At 48.1% G+C, this 18,486-nt stretch overlaps 1 protein-coding gene across 1 annotated transcript in view; it reads right to left on the minus strand.

Moving 5' to 3' along the window:
* The window catches only part of MDGA2 (MAM domain containing glycosylphosphatidylinositol anchor 2), a 194,607-nt gene that overhangs the window by 75,719 nt on the left and 100,402 nt on the right, over positions 1-18,486 (minus strand). The window contains exons 4-6 of the mRNA XM_039552148.1: positions 16,492-16,688; positions 12,469-12,601; positions 1,258-1,527 (exon numbers count right to left, since the gene is read on the minus strand). Coding sequence (XP_039408082.1) covers positions 1,258-1,527; positions 12,469-12,601; positions 16,492-16,688 — 600 coding nt within the window. The remainder of the gene's footprint in view (positions 1-1,257; positions 1,528-12,468; positions 12,602-16,491; positions 16,689-18,486) is intronic.

The raw sequence follows: 18,486 nt of genomic DNA on the forward strand, positions 1-18,486 counted from the left end.
TCAGGAGGGTGTTGAAGAGCACAATGAGGTCTCCCCTCAGTTTCCTCAAGGCTGAACAAACCAATTTCTCTCCACTTTGCATGGAAAAGCTGCTGCATCTCTCCAATACAGAAAGACACCAAACCACCCTTGTTCCACCTCAGGGCTTTGATCCCAGCGCAAGAGCTCTGGAAGCCTTGGAAGCCAACACTAATTCATGCCATAACTGATTAGAAATGACCAGAAATCCCGGAATTAGAGAATCACCAAAGTTGGAAGAGACCTTCAAGATTTAGTCCAACCAGGACCATTTGGAAACACAGGACACCACCACTGCTGAACGTTGAACATTGAACATTGACCGTTGAACGTTGAACATGGAACGTTGAACATTGAATGCTGAATGTTCAACGTTAAACAGTGAACGTTGAAAGTTGAACATGGAACGTTGAACATTGAATGCTGAATGTTCAATGTTAAACATTGAACGTTGACCGTTGAATGTTGAACGTTGAACAGTGAACGTTTGACCATTGAATGTTGAACACTGAATGGTGAACATTGAACGTTGACCGTTGAATGTTGAACGTTGAACATGGAACGTTTGACCATTGAATGGTGAACACTGAATGGTGAACGTTGAACATTGAACATTGACCGTTGAATGTTGAACGTTGAACATTGAATGTTGACTGTTGAATGTTGAACGTTGAACGGTGAACGTTGAACAGTGAACATTGACTGATGAATGTTGAACATTGAACATTGAATGTTGAACAGTGAACCTTGAACATTGAACATTGACCAATGAATGTTGAACACTGAACATTGACGGATGAATGTTGAATGTTGAACATTGAACATTGACCATTGAATGTTGAACATTGAACATTGACCGATGAATGTTGAACGTTGAACATTGAACGTTGACCATTGAATGTTGAACATTGAACGGTGAATGTTGAACGTTGAACAGTGAACGGTGAACACTGAACAGTGAGCATTGACCGATGAATGTTGAACGTTGAACATTGAACGTTGACCACTGAATGTTGAACATTGAATGGTGAACGTTGAACATTGAATGTTGAACAGTGAAACTTGAACATTGAACATTGACTGATGAATGTTGAACGTTGAACATTGAAGGTTGACCATTGAATGTTGAACAGTGAACCTTGAGCATTGAACATTGAGCCTTGAATGCTGCCATCCTTCCAGACTAGGGTTACAATAATCTTCCAAAAGAAAAGCCAATGGTTTTCCAACTGAACTCACCTCTTACGATGATGTTGGTGGACTTTTTCGCGGGATTGCCGACGTTATTGTTGGCGATGCAACTGTAGGTGCCAGAATCCTCAGAGGTGATGGCGGGAATGGTCAGAGTGCCCCCGTTGAGGACTGTCTTGTCGGGCAGGACCCCCGCAGACCTCACCCACGTCAGGCTGGGCGCCGGCTCCCCCCCGGTGGTCACACATACCAAGGTGATGGCTTCTCCAGGGTTCACCACGATGGGGTCATCCACGAGGAGCTTGATGGAAGGGGATGCTGCAAAACACAACAGGAATCACAGAATCAGGGAGTGGTTGGGAAAGAAGAGATCTTAAATATCATCCAAACCCTGCCATGGGCAGGGACACCTCCCACTGTCCCAGGCTGCTCCCAGCCCCAATGTCCAGCCTGGCCTTGGGCACTGCCAGGGATCCAGGGGCAGCCCCAGCTGCTCTGGCAATTCCAGCCCAGCCCCTGCCCACCCTCCCAGCCAGCAATTCCCAATTCCCAATCTCCCATCCAGCCCTGCCCTCTGGCACTGGGAAGCCATTCCCTGTGTTCAGTCATTCACTGGTTTCTTGTCCCAGCTCTGACTGGTTGTTCCAGTAAGGCAAAGGGAAGGAGATAAAGAAAAGCAGGGAGAGTAGTAGCCAGGGATTCATAAAATCATGGAATGGTTTGGGTGGGAAGGGATCTTAAAGCCCATCCCATTACAGCCCCTTCCATGGGCAGGGACACCTGCCACTATCCCAGGCTGCTCCAAGACCCATCCAACCTGGCCTTGGGCACTGCCAGGGATCCAGGGGCAGCCACATTCCCTGGGCATGCAGAGGCAGGTAGGGATTGATGGATTAATGGGAGCAGGGATTGATGGATGGACAGCACTGCAGCCACATTTGGGAAGGAACGTGTCACATGTGGGACAGGTGCCGGCACACTGGATTGGAAACCTTGGAAAAAGGAATGAGTAAAGAACTTCTTTGGCATGGGAAGTGTGTTCTCCTCAAGTCAGATCCTGCCCACTGATCCATCCCTCCTAATCCACCTCCTTCCCAATGAATTCCTGGGAACTTGGCTGACACCTGGGATGAATCCCTGGAGTTTGAATCAGGAGAGGCATCTTCCTTGGGACAACTCCTCTTTGCACATAGAGAGACTCAACAATCCAGGACAGAGGTGTTTTTCCCTCTCTGGGATGTACAACCTGCAGCTCACACCTAATTCCCATAATTCCCATAAAATATCCTATGAGCAGCTGTGGATCAGCCAGCAGAGGTTGATGGGAAGATGCTGCTGCTCTCGGAAAGAAGGGATTAAATTTAATTCTCTCTTTTAACCTCTCCTTTTCCATGAAATATTTCCATGTGATAGAAGAGGAGAAAATGCTCATGAGGAAAGGACAGGGCAGCAATTCATTGGAGAATATAAATAAAATAGAAATAATAGAAATAGAAATAGAAATAATAGAAATATTAGAAATATAAATATACATACAAATATAAATAATACAAATAAAAAACTAAAATATAAATAGAAGATAAATAAAATATAAATATCATAAATATAAATATAAATATAAATATTATAGTTATTAAAAATATAAATGTAAATATAAAGTCCCACTCTGAGCTGTGACATCCCGTGTCCCCTGTGGTGAGGGATCCACCCTTGCTGGATCCAGGCTTTGCTCCAAGGCATCCTTTAAACTGCATAAATGATGAGCCAATGTATAAATATCCATTGCTAGGCCAGGAAAAGCAGCAATCCCAAATAAACTCAGGCATAAAGGTGAAGGATTGACATTCTGAGCCAAGAACGCCAGCAAAGGCGGTAATAAAAAGGGAAAGGCAATAAAAATGTTACATTCCAAAATCACATCCCCATCCTTGTTATTACAGGGAGATATTCCCGGGTGCTCTGCTTTAGATGGGAATCTTATTTCAATATTAAAGGAATACAAAGCAAGCACTAGAGGCAAATACAAGAATCAGCCATAAAAGCAGAGTTTGCTTTATTTGGGCTTCACCCGAGAGGAATTTGCTTTGTCTGCCTTTGGAAGCGGGAACAAAAAAATGGGAAGAACTTCCTTTATACCTGGTCTGGCACAGGGAGAACTGGGAACATCAGAATCAGGGAATATCCTGAGCTGGAAGGGACCCACATCCAGTCCACCCCCTGGCCCTGCACAGGCACCCCAACAACCCCACCCTGGGCATCCCTGGCAGCGCTGTCCAAACGCTCCTGGAGCTCTGGCAGCCTCGGGGCTGTGCCCATTCCCTGGGGAGCCTGGGCAGTGCCCAGCACCCTCTGGAATAGTGGAACCTTTCCCTGATTTCCATTGTATCCCTCCCCTGACACAGCTCCAGCTGTTCCCTCAGTCCCATCCCTGGTCACCAGAAGGAAACTCCTTAGGAGAGCAGAGATTTACAAGCCAAGCCCTCTCTTCCAGCTCCTCCCAGTTTTGGACTCCACAAATCCTTCCCAGCATGAATTCCTGGTTCGGGTCATTTCAAACTAAAGGAATTTGGTTCATGGCTAAAAATCCACACCTCAAACCAGTCAGCTCTGCCAGTTGTGTCAGGGTCTCTGATCACATCCTCTGAGCTCTTCTTCCATCAGCTGATGGATCCCTGGTTTGGGATTCCAGGTGGGAAACTGGGAAGAGTGCCATGTTTTCTGCTTAAGGAGGCTTTTTGGGAGAAGGTGGAAAAAACAGGGATCCAGGTACAACCAGAACCTGTGGGGTCATCACCATCACCCAGCTGGCCCCTATTTCCCTCTCCCTTCCTCTTCCCTGAGTTTAATCATTTTTCCTGAACAATTCCAGCAAGGAGCTGCTCTTTGCTCTCACTTCCCATCAAATCTTGAGAGAGGGAACAAGGGAACCACGGATAACCCTTCAAAACTTGGAGCAAAAGATAAAAGCGCCGACGTCAACCCAATCTGGTGGGGCTGTTTTCCATAACGGCCTCCTAATCCTGCAGATGAAAGGGAGCCCTTTGGATCCGTCAGGAACAAAGTGGGATGGGATAAAAAGGCTGTGACACATCCCTTTCATCCCAGCACTCCAAACAGAAAGGACATGGAAATGATGGTTTGGATACAGCAGTTTCCCTTTATTTACACCCCACATTTCACTTTCAGTTCCTATTCCAAAAATCCAAACAGAAATCCCTGGATTTCTGCAGCCAGGACCCCAGAAAGCCGGATTTAATCTGAAGAATATTAAGAAATTCAGGTTGTTGAGGTTTTCAGCAAACAGAACTCAGTGGAGCAGATAAAGGGAATATTCACAATATTCCAGCAATAATGAGCCTTTACTTTGATATTGCTCTGCTAAAGGACAAAAGAATGGGGAGTTATAGCCCGGGAATCATGGAATCATAGAATGGTTTGGGTTGGAATGACCTTAAAATCAATTCCATTCTGCCTCCTGCCATGGGCAGGGACACCTCCCACTGTCCCAGGCTGCTCCAGCCCCAATGTCCAGCCTGGCCTTGGGCACTGCCAGGGATCCAGGGGCAGCCCCAGCTGCTCTGGCAATTCCAGCCCAGCCCCTCCCCATCCTCCCAGCCAGCAATTCCTTCCCAATTCCCAATCTAAACCTACTCTGGCACTGGGAAGCCATTCCCTGGCTCCTGTCCCTCCAGCCCTTGGAAATCCTCCCTCTCCATCTTTCCTGCAGCTCCTTCAGGCCCTGCAAGGCCACAATGAGCTCACCCTAAAGCTTCTCCTCTCCAGGCTGGACAATCCCAGCTCTCCCAGTCTTTCCTCCCAGCAGAGCTGCTCCATCCCTCGGATCATCCCAGCTCCTCTGGGCTCTCTCCAGCAGCTCCACATCCTGCTCTGTCCCCAGGGCTGGAGCAGCTCTGCAGGTGGGGTCTCACCTGAGCAGGGCAGAGGGGCAGAATTCCCCCTTTCCTGCTGCCCACACTGCAGGATCAGCCCAGGGCCTGGGGGGTTCAGGGATGGACACATCCAACTCTCACCCACCAACATTCCCAAGTCTTTCTTCCAGGGCTGATGTCAATCCCTTCATCCCCCAGCCTGGTCTGATCCCAGGTCCATGTGGAGTTGAGGAATACTGGATTTTATTAAGTTAAGTTCAGTCCTAGTTTGGGAATTTAAGCCTTAGAGCCAGCACAACCCCCCAACACCAAACCTCATGGAGACACGGGAGAGGCTTATGTGTGAAATCCCATAAATTCCAAGAATTCCTAATGTAACCAAACTATCCCTGCCAGAAGGAGTCAGGACTAAATGGGGTCTATTATCACCCCCAAGGCCACGTCCTGAGCAGAGGTCTGTCCTAGATGACTTCCAGGATTAATGAGGGAGCCATGGAGGCTTGGCCAGCAATGCTTCTCCAAACCACAGCCTCCACCCCAGCAGAGCCTCAGCCAGGCAACATTCCCAGTGAAAACTTTCCTTGAAATCTGCTAACAATAATAAAAACTATTATCAAACAATAGCAAGCTCTGGGAAATATTCCCAAAACTTGCACGGAACAAGCTTTCCAAACACCATATTTGGGCACCATGAGAATGCCTCCATGTTCCGAGGGTCCTGCATCTCCACTGCCCTTTGGAAGTCGGGGTTTCCAAGTGCCAATCCCACATGTCGGAGTGAGGCTTGGCTTGGCAGGGGACAAAGAGAGCAGCAGAGCGGCCGGGAGCTCCTCCCCTAGCAGAACAAGGCCCTACTGATCCGAGGGAATCCGCCCCGCTCCCATTCACGCCGCAGCTGCAGCCTTGGGAAAGGGGCTCCCATTCAGAGGCTTCCGTGTGGGAGCGGTGCTGCCGCATCCCGGGATTTCAGAGCTGCCTGGGAAGCCAACGGTGCGGATGACAAAGTGCTCTTGGAATTACAGCGGGTCACAACGCCCAGCCCTGCTGCTCCAGGCACTACCAGGAATTTTAATGGGAATTACATCCCTTTCTTTGGCCTTGTGTTAAAGGCGAGTCAGGCACGGCTGGCAGATGGATGGAGATTGATTAGAAAATTAATAATTAATGGCTCCAACATAGCCCAGTCCTCACAGGGTGCTAAACCAGCAAGAAACACACCCTGGTCTTGATCAATGACAGGGGCAAGACTTGCTCAGACTGAGCACAAAACAAGCACTCATTAAGTCATCGTTAGCACTCTTAATTAGACCAGGCTGCCAAGCACTTGGAGCAGAGAGGCTGTGGCTGCTCCATCCTTGCAATGCTCCGCGTTGGATGGGGTTTGGAGCAACCTGGGATAGCTGATGATTACTGCCCATGCAGGGAGCAGAGCGGGATAATCCTTAAGGTCCCATCCCACCCAAACCATTTTGGGATTTATTCCAGGAGCTGCTAAAGATGTTCAGAGAATTTGAAGGTGTGGAGTCTCTGCTGCTGCCTGGGACGGGGAGCCGAGGCTGGAATGGCACTGGGAAGAAAATCCATCTGTCATTCTTGGAGCAGCCAGAAAAAAAATCCACTGCCACCGTGTCATAATTACAGTGAGACAAATAGAGGTATTTAGGCCCGATGTGTGGAATTGAGGAAATGTCACAATTGGCTTTAGGGATTACTGGAAATGCAAAAGAAACCCAATAATTTAATAGCGATATCAAAGTACACACAGCAAGTCATGTCCTTGACAAGGCTCTCAGCCGTGATGAATAGAAATGAAAGGACATTATTTCCTCCAGTTCGGGGCGTTATTTGAAAGGCAGAACTGAAATAGTAGAATGTAATTGAATTATATTTTTCCATACATTGCTGCGTGTGCATCCAGTTAATTTACAGCCAGGATTTCTAGTGGGAACACAAAGCCAATATTCCTAACTAGACACGCAGTGCACAGGCCCTTTCCAGGCAGAGCAGAAAGGGTTTGAGGTTCCTGCAAGGCTGGAAGCAGCATTTCTGGAGCTATTTATTCCAGAAAGTTCAACCGAGAGTGGATTGGAATTCCCAGATTTTGAATTAGAATCAGAAAATCCCAGAATGAGATTGGGAGGGGTCTTAAAACTCATCTTGTTCCACCCCCTGCCCCTTCCCCTGTCCCAGGCTGCTCCAAGCCTCATCCAACCTGGCCTTGGGCACTGCCAGGGATCCAGGGGCAGCCACAGCTTCTCTGGGAATTCCATCCAAGCCCCTCCCCACCCTCCCAGCCAGGAATTCCTTTCATAAATCCAACCTAAATCTCTCCTCCTTCAGCTCCATTCCCCCCTCATTTTTTTTCTTTTTTACCCTTATTTTATAGGGCGAAAATAAACTTTTTCTTGACCACCCTGCAATAGGACAGGTCCTTTCTTTTCACCATCAGCCCTTCAGAAAGCCTGAATTACCCCTAAATAAAAATAAACCCAGGGAAAAATAATAGAAAAAAATCCAAAAACTCAACAGGCAATGAAAATCTCGTTTATACTTTTCTATGTCCATCCTCTGCTGCTGCTGAGAGATCCCAGTGGAAGTTGCACAACTCATGGAAAATACTCCAGCTAGACAGTTCTAGACCAGTTCTAGTTCTACAAACTTGGTGTTTGTTTAGGCAAATAAAACTTATTTATCTTCTATCTCATCTTTCTTTTTCTCTTATTCCCTCTTTTCTCCCATCTCCTTTTCACTGCCTTTACATTTCCAGCACTTACAGGGCAAGAAAAAATAATGAGAAGCTTCTCAGATCCCAAATCTTTCAAGTTTGTCTCCTTTTTTTGATTTAATACACAGAATTACTGAGGTAAAATATTCCCAGAGCAGCTTTAAGCATTGCAAGTGATTTAGGATCATCATGGAATGGTTTGAGTTAGAATAGACCTGGGAGATGACCTAATTTCCCTGGCACACAGGAGGAATTTCCAGCTGGTAAAAGTTCCTGGATCTGTCCTGGGACAAATGGGTAGCTCCCCTGACCCAGGGCAGGTGTCCCTTGATGGCCAGAGCCACTCTTGTCTGTGTCCCTGAACCTCCCACTGGGGTCCCTGAGCAGTCGCTGCTCCTGCCAGAGATTAAAAAGAAAAAATCCTATTTTTCAGTCTCCCCTGAGCCTGTCCCTGAAATAAAGAGGCTTAAAGTTGAGGCAAGAGCAAGATCATTTTGTCTGGGCATCCTGTCAAAATGGAAAATGACGAGGTTCGGGGAGCGGAGAGGGGAGTTACGAGATAGAAATAAAGAGTGGAATTATCATGGAATTGTAAAATCATGGAATATCCTGAGTGGGAAGGATCCACAAAGATCGTCCCGTCCAGCCCCTGGCCCTGCACAGGCACCCCAACAACCCCACCCTGGGCATCCCTGGCAGCGCTGTCCAAACGCTCCTGGAGCTCTGGCAGCCTCGGGGCCGTGCCCATTCCCTGGGGAGCCTGGGCAGTGCCCAGCACCCTTTTGGGAAGAACCTTTCCCTAAAATCTTAAACTATAACTAAATTTAAGTAGAAATTGTATTTATGAAGGTTTTTCAGCTGAGCTCAATATTTTTATATCCCCATATATTCACACAAGCCAGTCCAGGTATCCCTATCCCATTCCCTGCGCTCCTTTCTATCCTCAACACCCTTTTAATACCCCCTCCTCCAGCTTTTCCAGAATCCCTGTGTTTTTTGAGCCGTGGGGCCGCAGCTTTGATGACTCATGTCCTTATGGCCCTCTTTTGCCGGGTGCTTTTCCTCTCCCTTTTCCAGCACTTTGATGCCTCCGTGGGCTCGTGCTGCCATTCACGCACAGATGTGGCATTGAGAATTCCAGCGGGAGGAAGGGAGGCGGATCTTGGCTTTTCAAGGCACTTCCTCGCTGGTCTCGCTTGGGAGAGGCCACAAAAGCTCCCAGCTCCCACACTGGAGGGATTCATTCCGTGGGGATTCGATCCAGCGGTGCTGAGGGAAGCAGGATCCTCCCTTCGGCAGCGGAGTTAAACCGGCTTAAACCCATCACGGAATTGTCCCTTCCTTGCTAAATTTAAATCCACGCGGGATTAAATCCATCCCAGCCATGCCAAAGTCACGCCTGCAAGCCGAGGTCATGGATCTCAGTGCCCCTAGAGCATAATTCCGGCTTTCCAAAAATAGCAGGGATGAATTGTTCCTCAATTCCCCGAGTGCAGCTCTGCCTGAACGGCTCCAGACACCTCAGCCCAGCCCTGCTGCAACAGCACCATCCTAATTAGTGGATTAGGGATGAGTGCTTAACGAGGAGCTGCCAAGGAGGGACCCTCAGGCTTCTGGAGGACACAGTCCGGGCAGGAACAATCATCAGCGATGTGCTCAGGAAAAGGGAGCTGGGATCCAGGGATATATTGAAAGGAAATTTGTTGGGAATTCAGGGAAGCAGCTCTGGTTGAAGCCGGTGTTTATGGGGCTGGGAATGTGGAGGGCTCTGCATTCCCCGAGGAGTGAGCTTCTCCAAGGAGATCAGCAGGACCTGGGGATATTGGGATGATGGGACCCCCAGGAAATAAAGGAAATGTTCTTTATACAATCATGGAATTGTTAGGATTGGAAAACTGCTCTGAGATCGTTGAGTCCAACCATTCCCAGCACTGCCCAGGCCACCACTGCCCCATGTCCCCAAGTGCCACATCCACAGGGATTTGAAATCCCTCCAGGCATGGGGACTCCACCTCTCTCCTGGGCAGCTGTGCCGGGACTGGGGAACCCTTTCCAGGAAGGAATTTTCCTAATTTCCAACCTAAATCTCCCCTGATGCAACTTGAGGCCGTTCCCTCTCCTCCTGGAGGTTTTTACATGGAAGCAGAGCCCAACCCCCCCGGCTGCCCCCTCCTGTCAGGGACTTGTGCAGAGCCACAAGGTCCCCCCTGAGCCTCCTTTGCTCCAGCCTGAGCCCCTTTCCAGCTCTCTCAGGAATTCCTGAGACAAGACACCCATATTCCAACACGGAAAATGCTGCTGCAAAGGGGAAGGGGAGAATTCTTTGTTCCATGCCAGGATCAGATTCCCTGCCAGCCCTGCAGGGAGTCAAAACCAGCCAGGATAACTTGGGATTGGTAGGACAAGGCTTAGACCTAATGAAGAACAGGACTAGGGGATCCCTTGGGATCCTGTCTAGCTTTAACTTCTGTTATTCCTTTTTGCTCAAGAATTATCCCAGAGCAGCTGTGGCTGCCCCTGGATCCCTGGAAGTGTCCAAGGCCAGGCTGGAGCAGCCTGGGATAGTGGGAGGTGTCCCTGCCCACGGCAGGGTGGCACTGGATGGGCTTTAAGATCCCAAACTATCCTGGAATTTTACAAACCCATCCACCTGCAATGCTCAGCTCAGAGTATCCTCAGCTCTTCTTCCATCCAAGGATTTCCAGCCCCTTTAATCCCAGTCACCTCCCCCCAGGAATGACAGGAAATGTGCAGAGCAATATTTTTTCCACCTTACATAATTCCCTTTCCAGGGCATTGTCAGACTGACGGGAAACAAAGCGAGTTTATCATGACAGACTTCAGCCTAATCGAGGGATTAAAAGTGAATTAAGCCTTTTTTAATTTGTCTCCCACCACATGCCCCAGCCAGAGCAGCAGCTTCAGCTGTGATTTCAATGAGCTGTGGCAGGCAGCTGAAAAATCACGGATTGAAAGCCTCATCTTGCTCGGGAAAAAATTCCTGGGCTGGTTTATTTGATCCTGGAGCCTGCCAAAACTCAGCCTTAATTTATGTATTAATGATCACCTGCACTAAACTGGCTGCTAATAGACAAATATAATTTCCAAATGAATCCGTACCACCCAAGCTGCTTCGTGGAGCGAGACAAAAGCCTGATTTGCTTTTCCTCAATCATATCACAAGAACTATTCTGAGGAGCCCAGAATTCCCGAGGTTTTCTGGGTAAATATCCTGCTTTTTCTCCGGCACTTTGAAACAATGAACACTCTTGAAAGGCTCCATTCAGGTTATTCTCAGCTCGGAGTGTTCCACGTGCCATTCAGCAGGAGCTGGGGCTAAAATTACCTTTTTCAGTGCCTCCCATGGAAACTGGGAGGCATCATCTGTCAGTAATCCCTCTTCGACACCCAGCAGAGGTTTGGAATAGCAGATCCAGGGATTTCTATGAGAGGAGGAATTTGTTCCTTCCCAGAGGAACCTCCTCAGCAAAGAGTGGTCCAGGCTAAGGCAGAGAGATGGGGCTTGGAATTGAAGAATCATGGAATGGTTTGGGATGGACGGGGCCTTAAATCCCATCCCATTCCATTCCACCCCCTGCCATGGGGGGTGCTTCCCTTCAAACTTCTTATCTATTGAGATAAGAAATTTATGGAGCCATGGGTGCCTTTAGACACAAAATGGATCTCAACCAGCACCTCCACCCTGCTCTACAGCATTGCTGCTAAGTGCCACCTTGTCACCTGGGCATGGTGACGCTTCTGCGATGGCCTCAGCTGTTCCATTTCCAGCATCCACTTCAGGTTTTGGGGCTGGTTTGGTGTTTTGAACTGGTCTGTGCTGGAATAAAGAAATCTTTTTGTCTGAAAAGTGAGGTCACAGCAGTGGGTGGGGGGGATGAGGATCCAGGGTCACAGGGAAGAGGTGGAGGGAGGGGATTGTCCCCCTCTATTCTGTCCTTGGAGGCTCCACCCAGGAAATTGTGTCCAGCTCTGGAGTTCACAGCATGAAAAAGTTGTGGATTTGCTGGAGTGATCCAGAGGAATCCACGGAGCTGCTCCAAGGGCTGGAGCCCCTCTGGAGCCAGGCTGGGAGAGCTGGGAATGTTCACCTGGAGAAGGGAAGGATCCAGGGAGAGCTCCGAGCCCCTTGCAGGGCCTCAAGGGGCTCCAGGAGAGCTGCAGAGGGACTGGGGACAAGGCCTGGAGGGACAGGAGGCAGGGAATGGCTTCCCAGTGCCAGAGGGCAGGGCTGGATGGGAGATTGGGAATTGGGAATTCCTGACTGGAGTGAACAGGACAATGGGGAAACGGCTTTAAGCTGGAAGAGGGTAGATTTAGATGGGATATTGGGAAAGGAATTCTTTGATATTTCCATTTGAAATGGAAATGCGAGGGAGGTGAGGGGCTGGGCTGGAATTCCCAGAGAAGCTGTGGCTGCCTCTGGATCCCTGGCAGTGCCCAAGGCCAGGCTGGACCGGGCTTGGATCACTCTGGGATAACAGAAGGTGTCCCTGCCCATGGCAGGGGCTGGAACGAGATGGACTTCAAGGTTCTTCCCATGCAAACCATTCCAGGATTCCATGAAAGAATCCCAAATCCAAGAGCTGAGTGCAGCCACAGCACGAAGGGCTGCTGGAGCCTCACCTGTTTTGTTGGAGAGGCGGAAGGACACCATTTTATCCGGGATGCTGCAGACATTCCGCACAGAGGCGATGCAGCTGTAGTTGGCGTAGTCCTGAGGTCGGAGATTCTTCAGCTTCAGGATCTTTGTTTCTCCCTGGAAAATGAGGAGAGAACATTAGGAAGGGACAGAGGTAGAGGAACAATGGATACAGGATCTGGGATTTCCATCCTCCTCCAGCATTCCCGAGTGCTTTTCTTGGGATTGACCCCTGGTGTTACAGCCACGAGAGAGAGACACAACCGACTGATCCATAAGGGATGAGCCCAAAACAAAGAGGAAATTCCCAAGAAATTCCACAAAATGGAAACAGCTTTTCCAGGGATTCTGCCTAAAGGCTTAGAGGTCTTCCCCCAAAGGATTTCCAAAGGATACAGGGAATATCAGCACTGGAAAGCCAGAGGGAATCTGGTTTGACAGAGTCCTTCAAGTAGCAAATTTTTCAGGATTATTTATCCAAGGTGCAATTTCCATGATGTAAAAAATCCCAACGTACAAAATTCTTGTTTTCCTTTGAAAATGAGGTGCTGCTGGATCCTATTTTTAGCCAAGGAGCAGGGATGGAGCAGGGAGCTGAACAGGACATGGAATGGTGGATTCCTTCAAGCACAGACAACAGAAAAGTGGGAAATGGGAAATGTGGGATTCCCCCTGCAAAGCTCCAAAAGAATGATGTGGAAGATGTTCATTATCCAGTGTCCTGATAAATCTGAACAACTTTACTGTAGGCTCAGCCTTAGGAACACATGGAATTATTTTTAATGATGTCACATGGATAAACTACCAAGGAATATCTAGGAAAAATATGGAAGTTTGAGAAAATGAATGTACAAAACCGGGAAAAAAAGAAATCCATAAAAAAACATCCAGCCGAGCAGGGAGGAAAAGAAACAGTCCTTGAAATCTTGGGGAGACTTTGGGAATATTGGCATTTTAGTGGTCTCTATGAACAACCCATCCCATGGAAACAATGGGATTAAAATTAAGGCCAAGCCTTGGGAAGGCTGCTCCCAAAGATCAAATTCCTGCTTTAAGAGGTTCCTCTGGAATAGGGAAGGGCCTGATCCAGGCTACCAAAGGCACGGAGTTCTGGAAGCACGGAGCAGCTACATCCCAGCAATTCCCTCCTTAGCTCCAAGTTGAACTTGGGCTGAACTCACAATGGAATTCTGGATCACGTCCCCAGCTCGCAGAGATTTATAAAAATGTATATATTTTCCTCATTGGTTGGGATAATTAGTCTAATTATGTCTAATTGCATAATTATTGTAAATACAGCAAATTTAATCTCGCGCTCAGGCTGTGCAATTCCAATGAGCGACAGGGAGGATGCAAACTCTCCGGGAAAAGAATCTCTGTCGAGATCTGGGATCTGGAAAGTTCATTTTTCCAACATTTTCGTGGATGAGGATGGGCAGGTTTCCTCCGTTTCTCTCCCATGGATGCGGGAATAAGTAGCTGATGTTTCTCATTGACTGAAAAATTGTGCTCCTGTTTAAGGAATTGATCTGGATATGCTCAGTTTTCCAGGTGCCTCCTGTGATTTAATTGCTGACAGGATTTTGGGATCATCCCAGAGTATGGACAAAAGCGGAAAGGGGGAATTCTGTCCCTCTGCCCCACTCAGGTGAGACCCCACCTGCAGAGCTGCTCCAGCCCTGGGGACAGAGCAGGACGTGGAGCTGCTGGAGAGAGGCCAGAGGAACCCATGGAGATGCTCCAGGGCTGGAGCCCCTCTGCTCTGGAGCCAGGCTGGGAGAGCTGGGGGTGCTCACCTGGAGAAGGGAAGGATCCAGGGGGAGCTCCGAGCCCCTTGCAGGGCCTGAAGGGGCTCCAGGAGAGCTGGAGAGGGACTGGGGACAAGGCCTGGAGGGACAGGACACAGGGAATGGCTTCCCAGTGCCAGAGGGCAGGGCTGGATGGGAGATTGGGAATTGGGAATTGCTGGCTGGGAGGGTGGGGAGGGGCTGGGCTGGAATTGCCAGAGCAGCTGGGGCTGCCCCTGGATCCCTGGCAGTGCCCAAGGCCAGGCTGGACATTGGGGCTGGGAGCAGCCTGGGACAGTGGGAGGTGTCCCTGGGTTGGAACGGGATGAGCTTTAAGGTCCCTTCCCCACCAAACCATTCCAGGATTCTGTGAATTACTGAAAATAATAAAACCATCAGAAATACCAATCAACCTCTTTTTTGGGTAAAATATCTGAGAAATTTTGTTTCCCTTTCCATTTCATTTCACTTCCAAACTAAAATCCACCTTCAAATCCCTCAACAAAAAGATTCCCTCTCAAAATTCCCACCTCTTGATCCTCCGAAACCAAATCCCCTCTCTCCCTCTTCACATCAGCTCTCCCTGTTTGCATCCCTATCAGAAGATGAACTAATTAAGCACAAGATGTTGATGACTCTTGAACCTTTAATTACATCTTTTCCTCTCATAAACACGGAGCAGATCTTGCCTGCACGCATCCAGACCCTGCTAATTCCAGCTGCCCTCCAATAAATGGAGAAAGGTTATGGATAAGATTTGAATATCACCAGGACAATCTGATTTATTCATTAATTAAACCCACTCGAAGATTTTAGGAAGGGTGATCTTAATAACCTAAAAAAAAATCTGATTTCATGAGACACATTTTAGTAGATGAATCCTTAGATTTTAGGGAAAGCAATCCTCAGCATTTCCATACTGGAATGTAAAATTTAAAAATCCACTCTCCCTTTTTAATTAAAACCTTTCAGAACTCCAGTTTACACTTGAGTCCAAGCAAAGCCCCAGATTTGCTAAACTGGCTCCGTTCATGTCAAATTCAAAATAATCTCATTACATTGAGGACACCAATAACTTGGCTCTGTGATTTAATTCCCATCTCTGCAAGGTTCCGGGCTCCACATTTCTCCGGAAAACACGGAGCTGTTGGAGCAATATAAAGCTGTCGAGTACAATAAAAAGCCACAAATGAAGGTGCTCTCAAATCATTAAGTGAAAATTATTTATGAAAGTCACAGTTGCTTTGTGCTCTGAACACCAAATTACCAGGCAGTTTTCACCTCTGTCTTTCCTTGCTATCACTTAGGATTTTCCAAAACAATTTTTCCCCTTTTTTTTTTTTTTCTTTCTTTCTATTTTTTTTTTCCCAAACACCATCCCACACTTTTGGCCACAGACAATGGGATTTGCCACCTTTTTTTTCCCTGCCTCGGTGCAAATGTGTTCATGATAAATTAATCTCAGCTTATCTGACAGAGCCAGGCTTCCTTCGGGGCAGGGAGTGGGAGAGGGAAGATTTCGGAAAAGGTTTTATTTCCTTTTTTGCCACCTCATCTTTTAAGTGGGGAATTGTGAAACGAAACCTTATATTTAAAGAGGCAGAAAAAGGACTGTAAAAACCAACACGGGGAGTTGCCATAGAATCTGGAATCAAGGAATTTTTAAGGTTGGAAAAGCCCTCCAAGATCATCAATTCCAACCGTCGACCACCACCAGGTTTTCCACTAATCCATGTCCTCAAGTGCCACATCCACACGTTTTGGGAACACTTCCAAGGGTGGTAACTCTACCCCATCCCGATTCCAATGATTTCCAACCCTTTCCATGAAGGAGCTTCTCCTAAAACTTAATCTAAACCTCCCCCGGCCTACATGAAGAGCTTTTAAAGCTGTAATTTAGGCTGTGTGTGGAATCGCAGCATTGGACCGGGAAGGATGAGGAAATAGGAGTCAAATCAGAGCTATGGAATTGTAGCACCCAATAAAAATCGCTTTAAAGGCTCTCCTGTAGATATCACTCCCTCATCATTTAATAATTTCTATTTTTACAAAAATTTAAACCTATTTTATGTTAGGAAGTCTTTTAACAACACCCGGGAGCGTTTGGATGGAGTGTTGTTATCCGGAGGCCATCCCCAGTCGTGCCCCCCCGCCAAACCCAGCGGGCAGATCCCATTACTAAGCCTCAAGATGGAAAAAATTCCCGATTTTCAGGCCTACCTGGGTAAAGAAGGGCTCGTAGATCTCCACTCCCTTGTCAGAGCCCTGCAGCAGCACCTCCTGGCCGCGGCGCCAGCTGTAGCGCACAGGTGGGTTGGAGTTGGCCACGCACCTGAGGAACACGGTCTTCTCATAGTAAAACTGCTCCTTGGCTTCCCCGATGCTCTGGTGGACCGTGACTATGGGATCATCCAAATCTGGGAAAAAAACAGGCAGGAAAAACCAAGATTAGGCCAGGCTTTAGTTGACTCGACAATACCGCGGTGCTGGGAATTTCCTGTGACGCCTCATAACAAGTCAGGAGTAAACCGGAGACAAAACAGCTCTAAAAGCCCCAAATTTTAGGAATTTTGCAGCAAAAGTCAGGTTTAGGATTTATTTCCTCGTCCCCAACTGGATCTCCTTCAAAACTCCCATTTTTAGGCAGAACAACAGCACCAATCTCATGCTAATGTCAATCATATTTCTATTATAGTTCGGTGATTACCGCGGTTTCGTCTGGTTCGCAGCTTTACTCCTTGTTGCTTCTAACTCTTTTCCACAAAATTATAAAGCTTTGGAAATAAATAGACAGCCTGATTTGCATCCAAATGGCAGGATCCAGGAGTCCGCGGATCATGTGCACGCAGCTGTTTGCTTTTAAAGCTGCAATTTAATACAGCAATTTAATGCAGATTCCCTGCTTTTAGTTACAGGCATTTAACTTCCAGCAGGTAAATTCATCCCAGGCTTCGGAACACATTTCTCTTGATTAAAATACAGATATCGGATAATTACTCCCACTGCAGCAGCTCCAAGAAAATGAGATGTCCACAACCAGGAATTTGCTTCCATAGGGAAAAAAATGTAATAGCCCTTGGAATATGGGGAGACCAAAGTAATTAATTTGCGCTTTATCCCACCAGGAAAAAGGAGATTCCTGGTCCGGGAGTTATTCTGAGCTTTCTTTGGAGGGATGATTTTATTGAGGAAAGAAAGAAATGGAACAAGGTCAAACAAGGAAAGGAAGGGATGTTTTTCCTAAGTGCTGGTCAAAACCACCCAACTTCCAAATGACCACTCTCACAGCTGGGAATTCCTTCCCAATATCCCATCTAACCTGGCCCTCTGGCAGTGGGAAGTTATTGCCCCTTGTCCTGTCCCTCCAACCCTGGAAACCAATGGTTTGGGATGGAAGGGACCTTAAATCCCACCCAGTGCCACCCCTGCCATGGGCAGGGACACCTCCCACTGTGCCAGGCTGCTCCCAGCCCCAATGTCCAGCCTGGCCTTGGGCACTGCCAGGGATCCAGGGGCAGCCCCAGCTGCTCTGGCAATTCCAGCCCAGCCCCTCCCCACCCTCCCAGCCAGCAATTCCCAATTCCCAATCTCCCATCCAGCCCTGCCCTCTGGCACTGGGAAGCCATTCCCTGGCTCCTGTCCCTCCAGGCCTTGTCCCCAGTCCCTCTGCAGCTCTCCTGGAGCCCCTTTAGGCCCTGCAAGGGGCTCGGAGCTCTCCCTGCGTCCTTCTCTTCTCCAGGTGAACGTTCCCAGCTCTCCCAGCCTGGCTCTGGAGCAGCTCCAGCCCTCAGAGCAGCTCTGTGATCTCCTCTCCAACAATTCCATGTTTTTCTTGTGCCAGGGGCCTGGACTCAGCGTTCCAGCTGGGCCCTCCAAGCACACAGGAACACAACATTCCGTGTGCAACTCAGCCTTGGCTGCAACCATTCCAGAACCTTATCAGCACAGCTTGTTCCTTAAAATTCCTTAAAAACCCTTTGGATAGGAGCTAATTACTCCCTTATGCCAAACTTTAACCCAATTTCCGCAAAATCTGGTGCGAGTAATTATCAAAACGTTGGTTCATCAGGTTTATTTGAGGCCAAAATTCAGTGAAATGGAGAACGAGGTTCTCAAATTTTCACGTGACCAAAAGGAACCAGTCAAAGGCACCCCCAAATCCCTCTGCAAAGGTGGAGAATCCCGGAATTGTTGAGGTTGAAAAGCCCCCCTGAG

The sequence above is a fragment of the Corvus cornix genome, chromosome 5 (genome assembly GCF_000738735.6).
Source record: "Corvus cornix cornix isolate S_Up_H32 chromosome 5, ASM73873v5, whole genome shotgun sequence".
In the NCBI taxonomy this organism is placed as follows: Eukaryota; Metazoa; Chordata; class Aves; order Passeriformes; family Corvidae; genus Corvus; species Corvus cornix.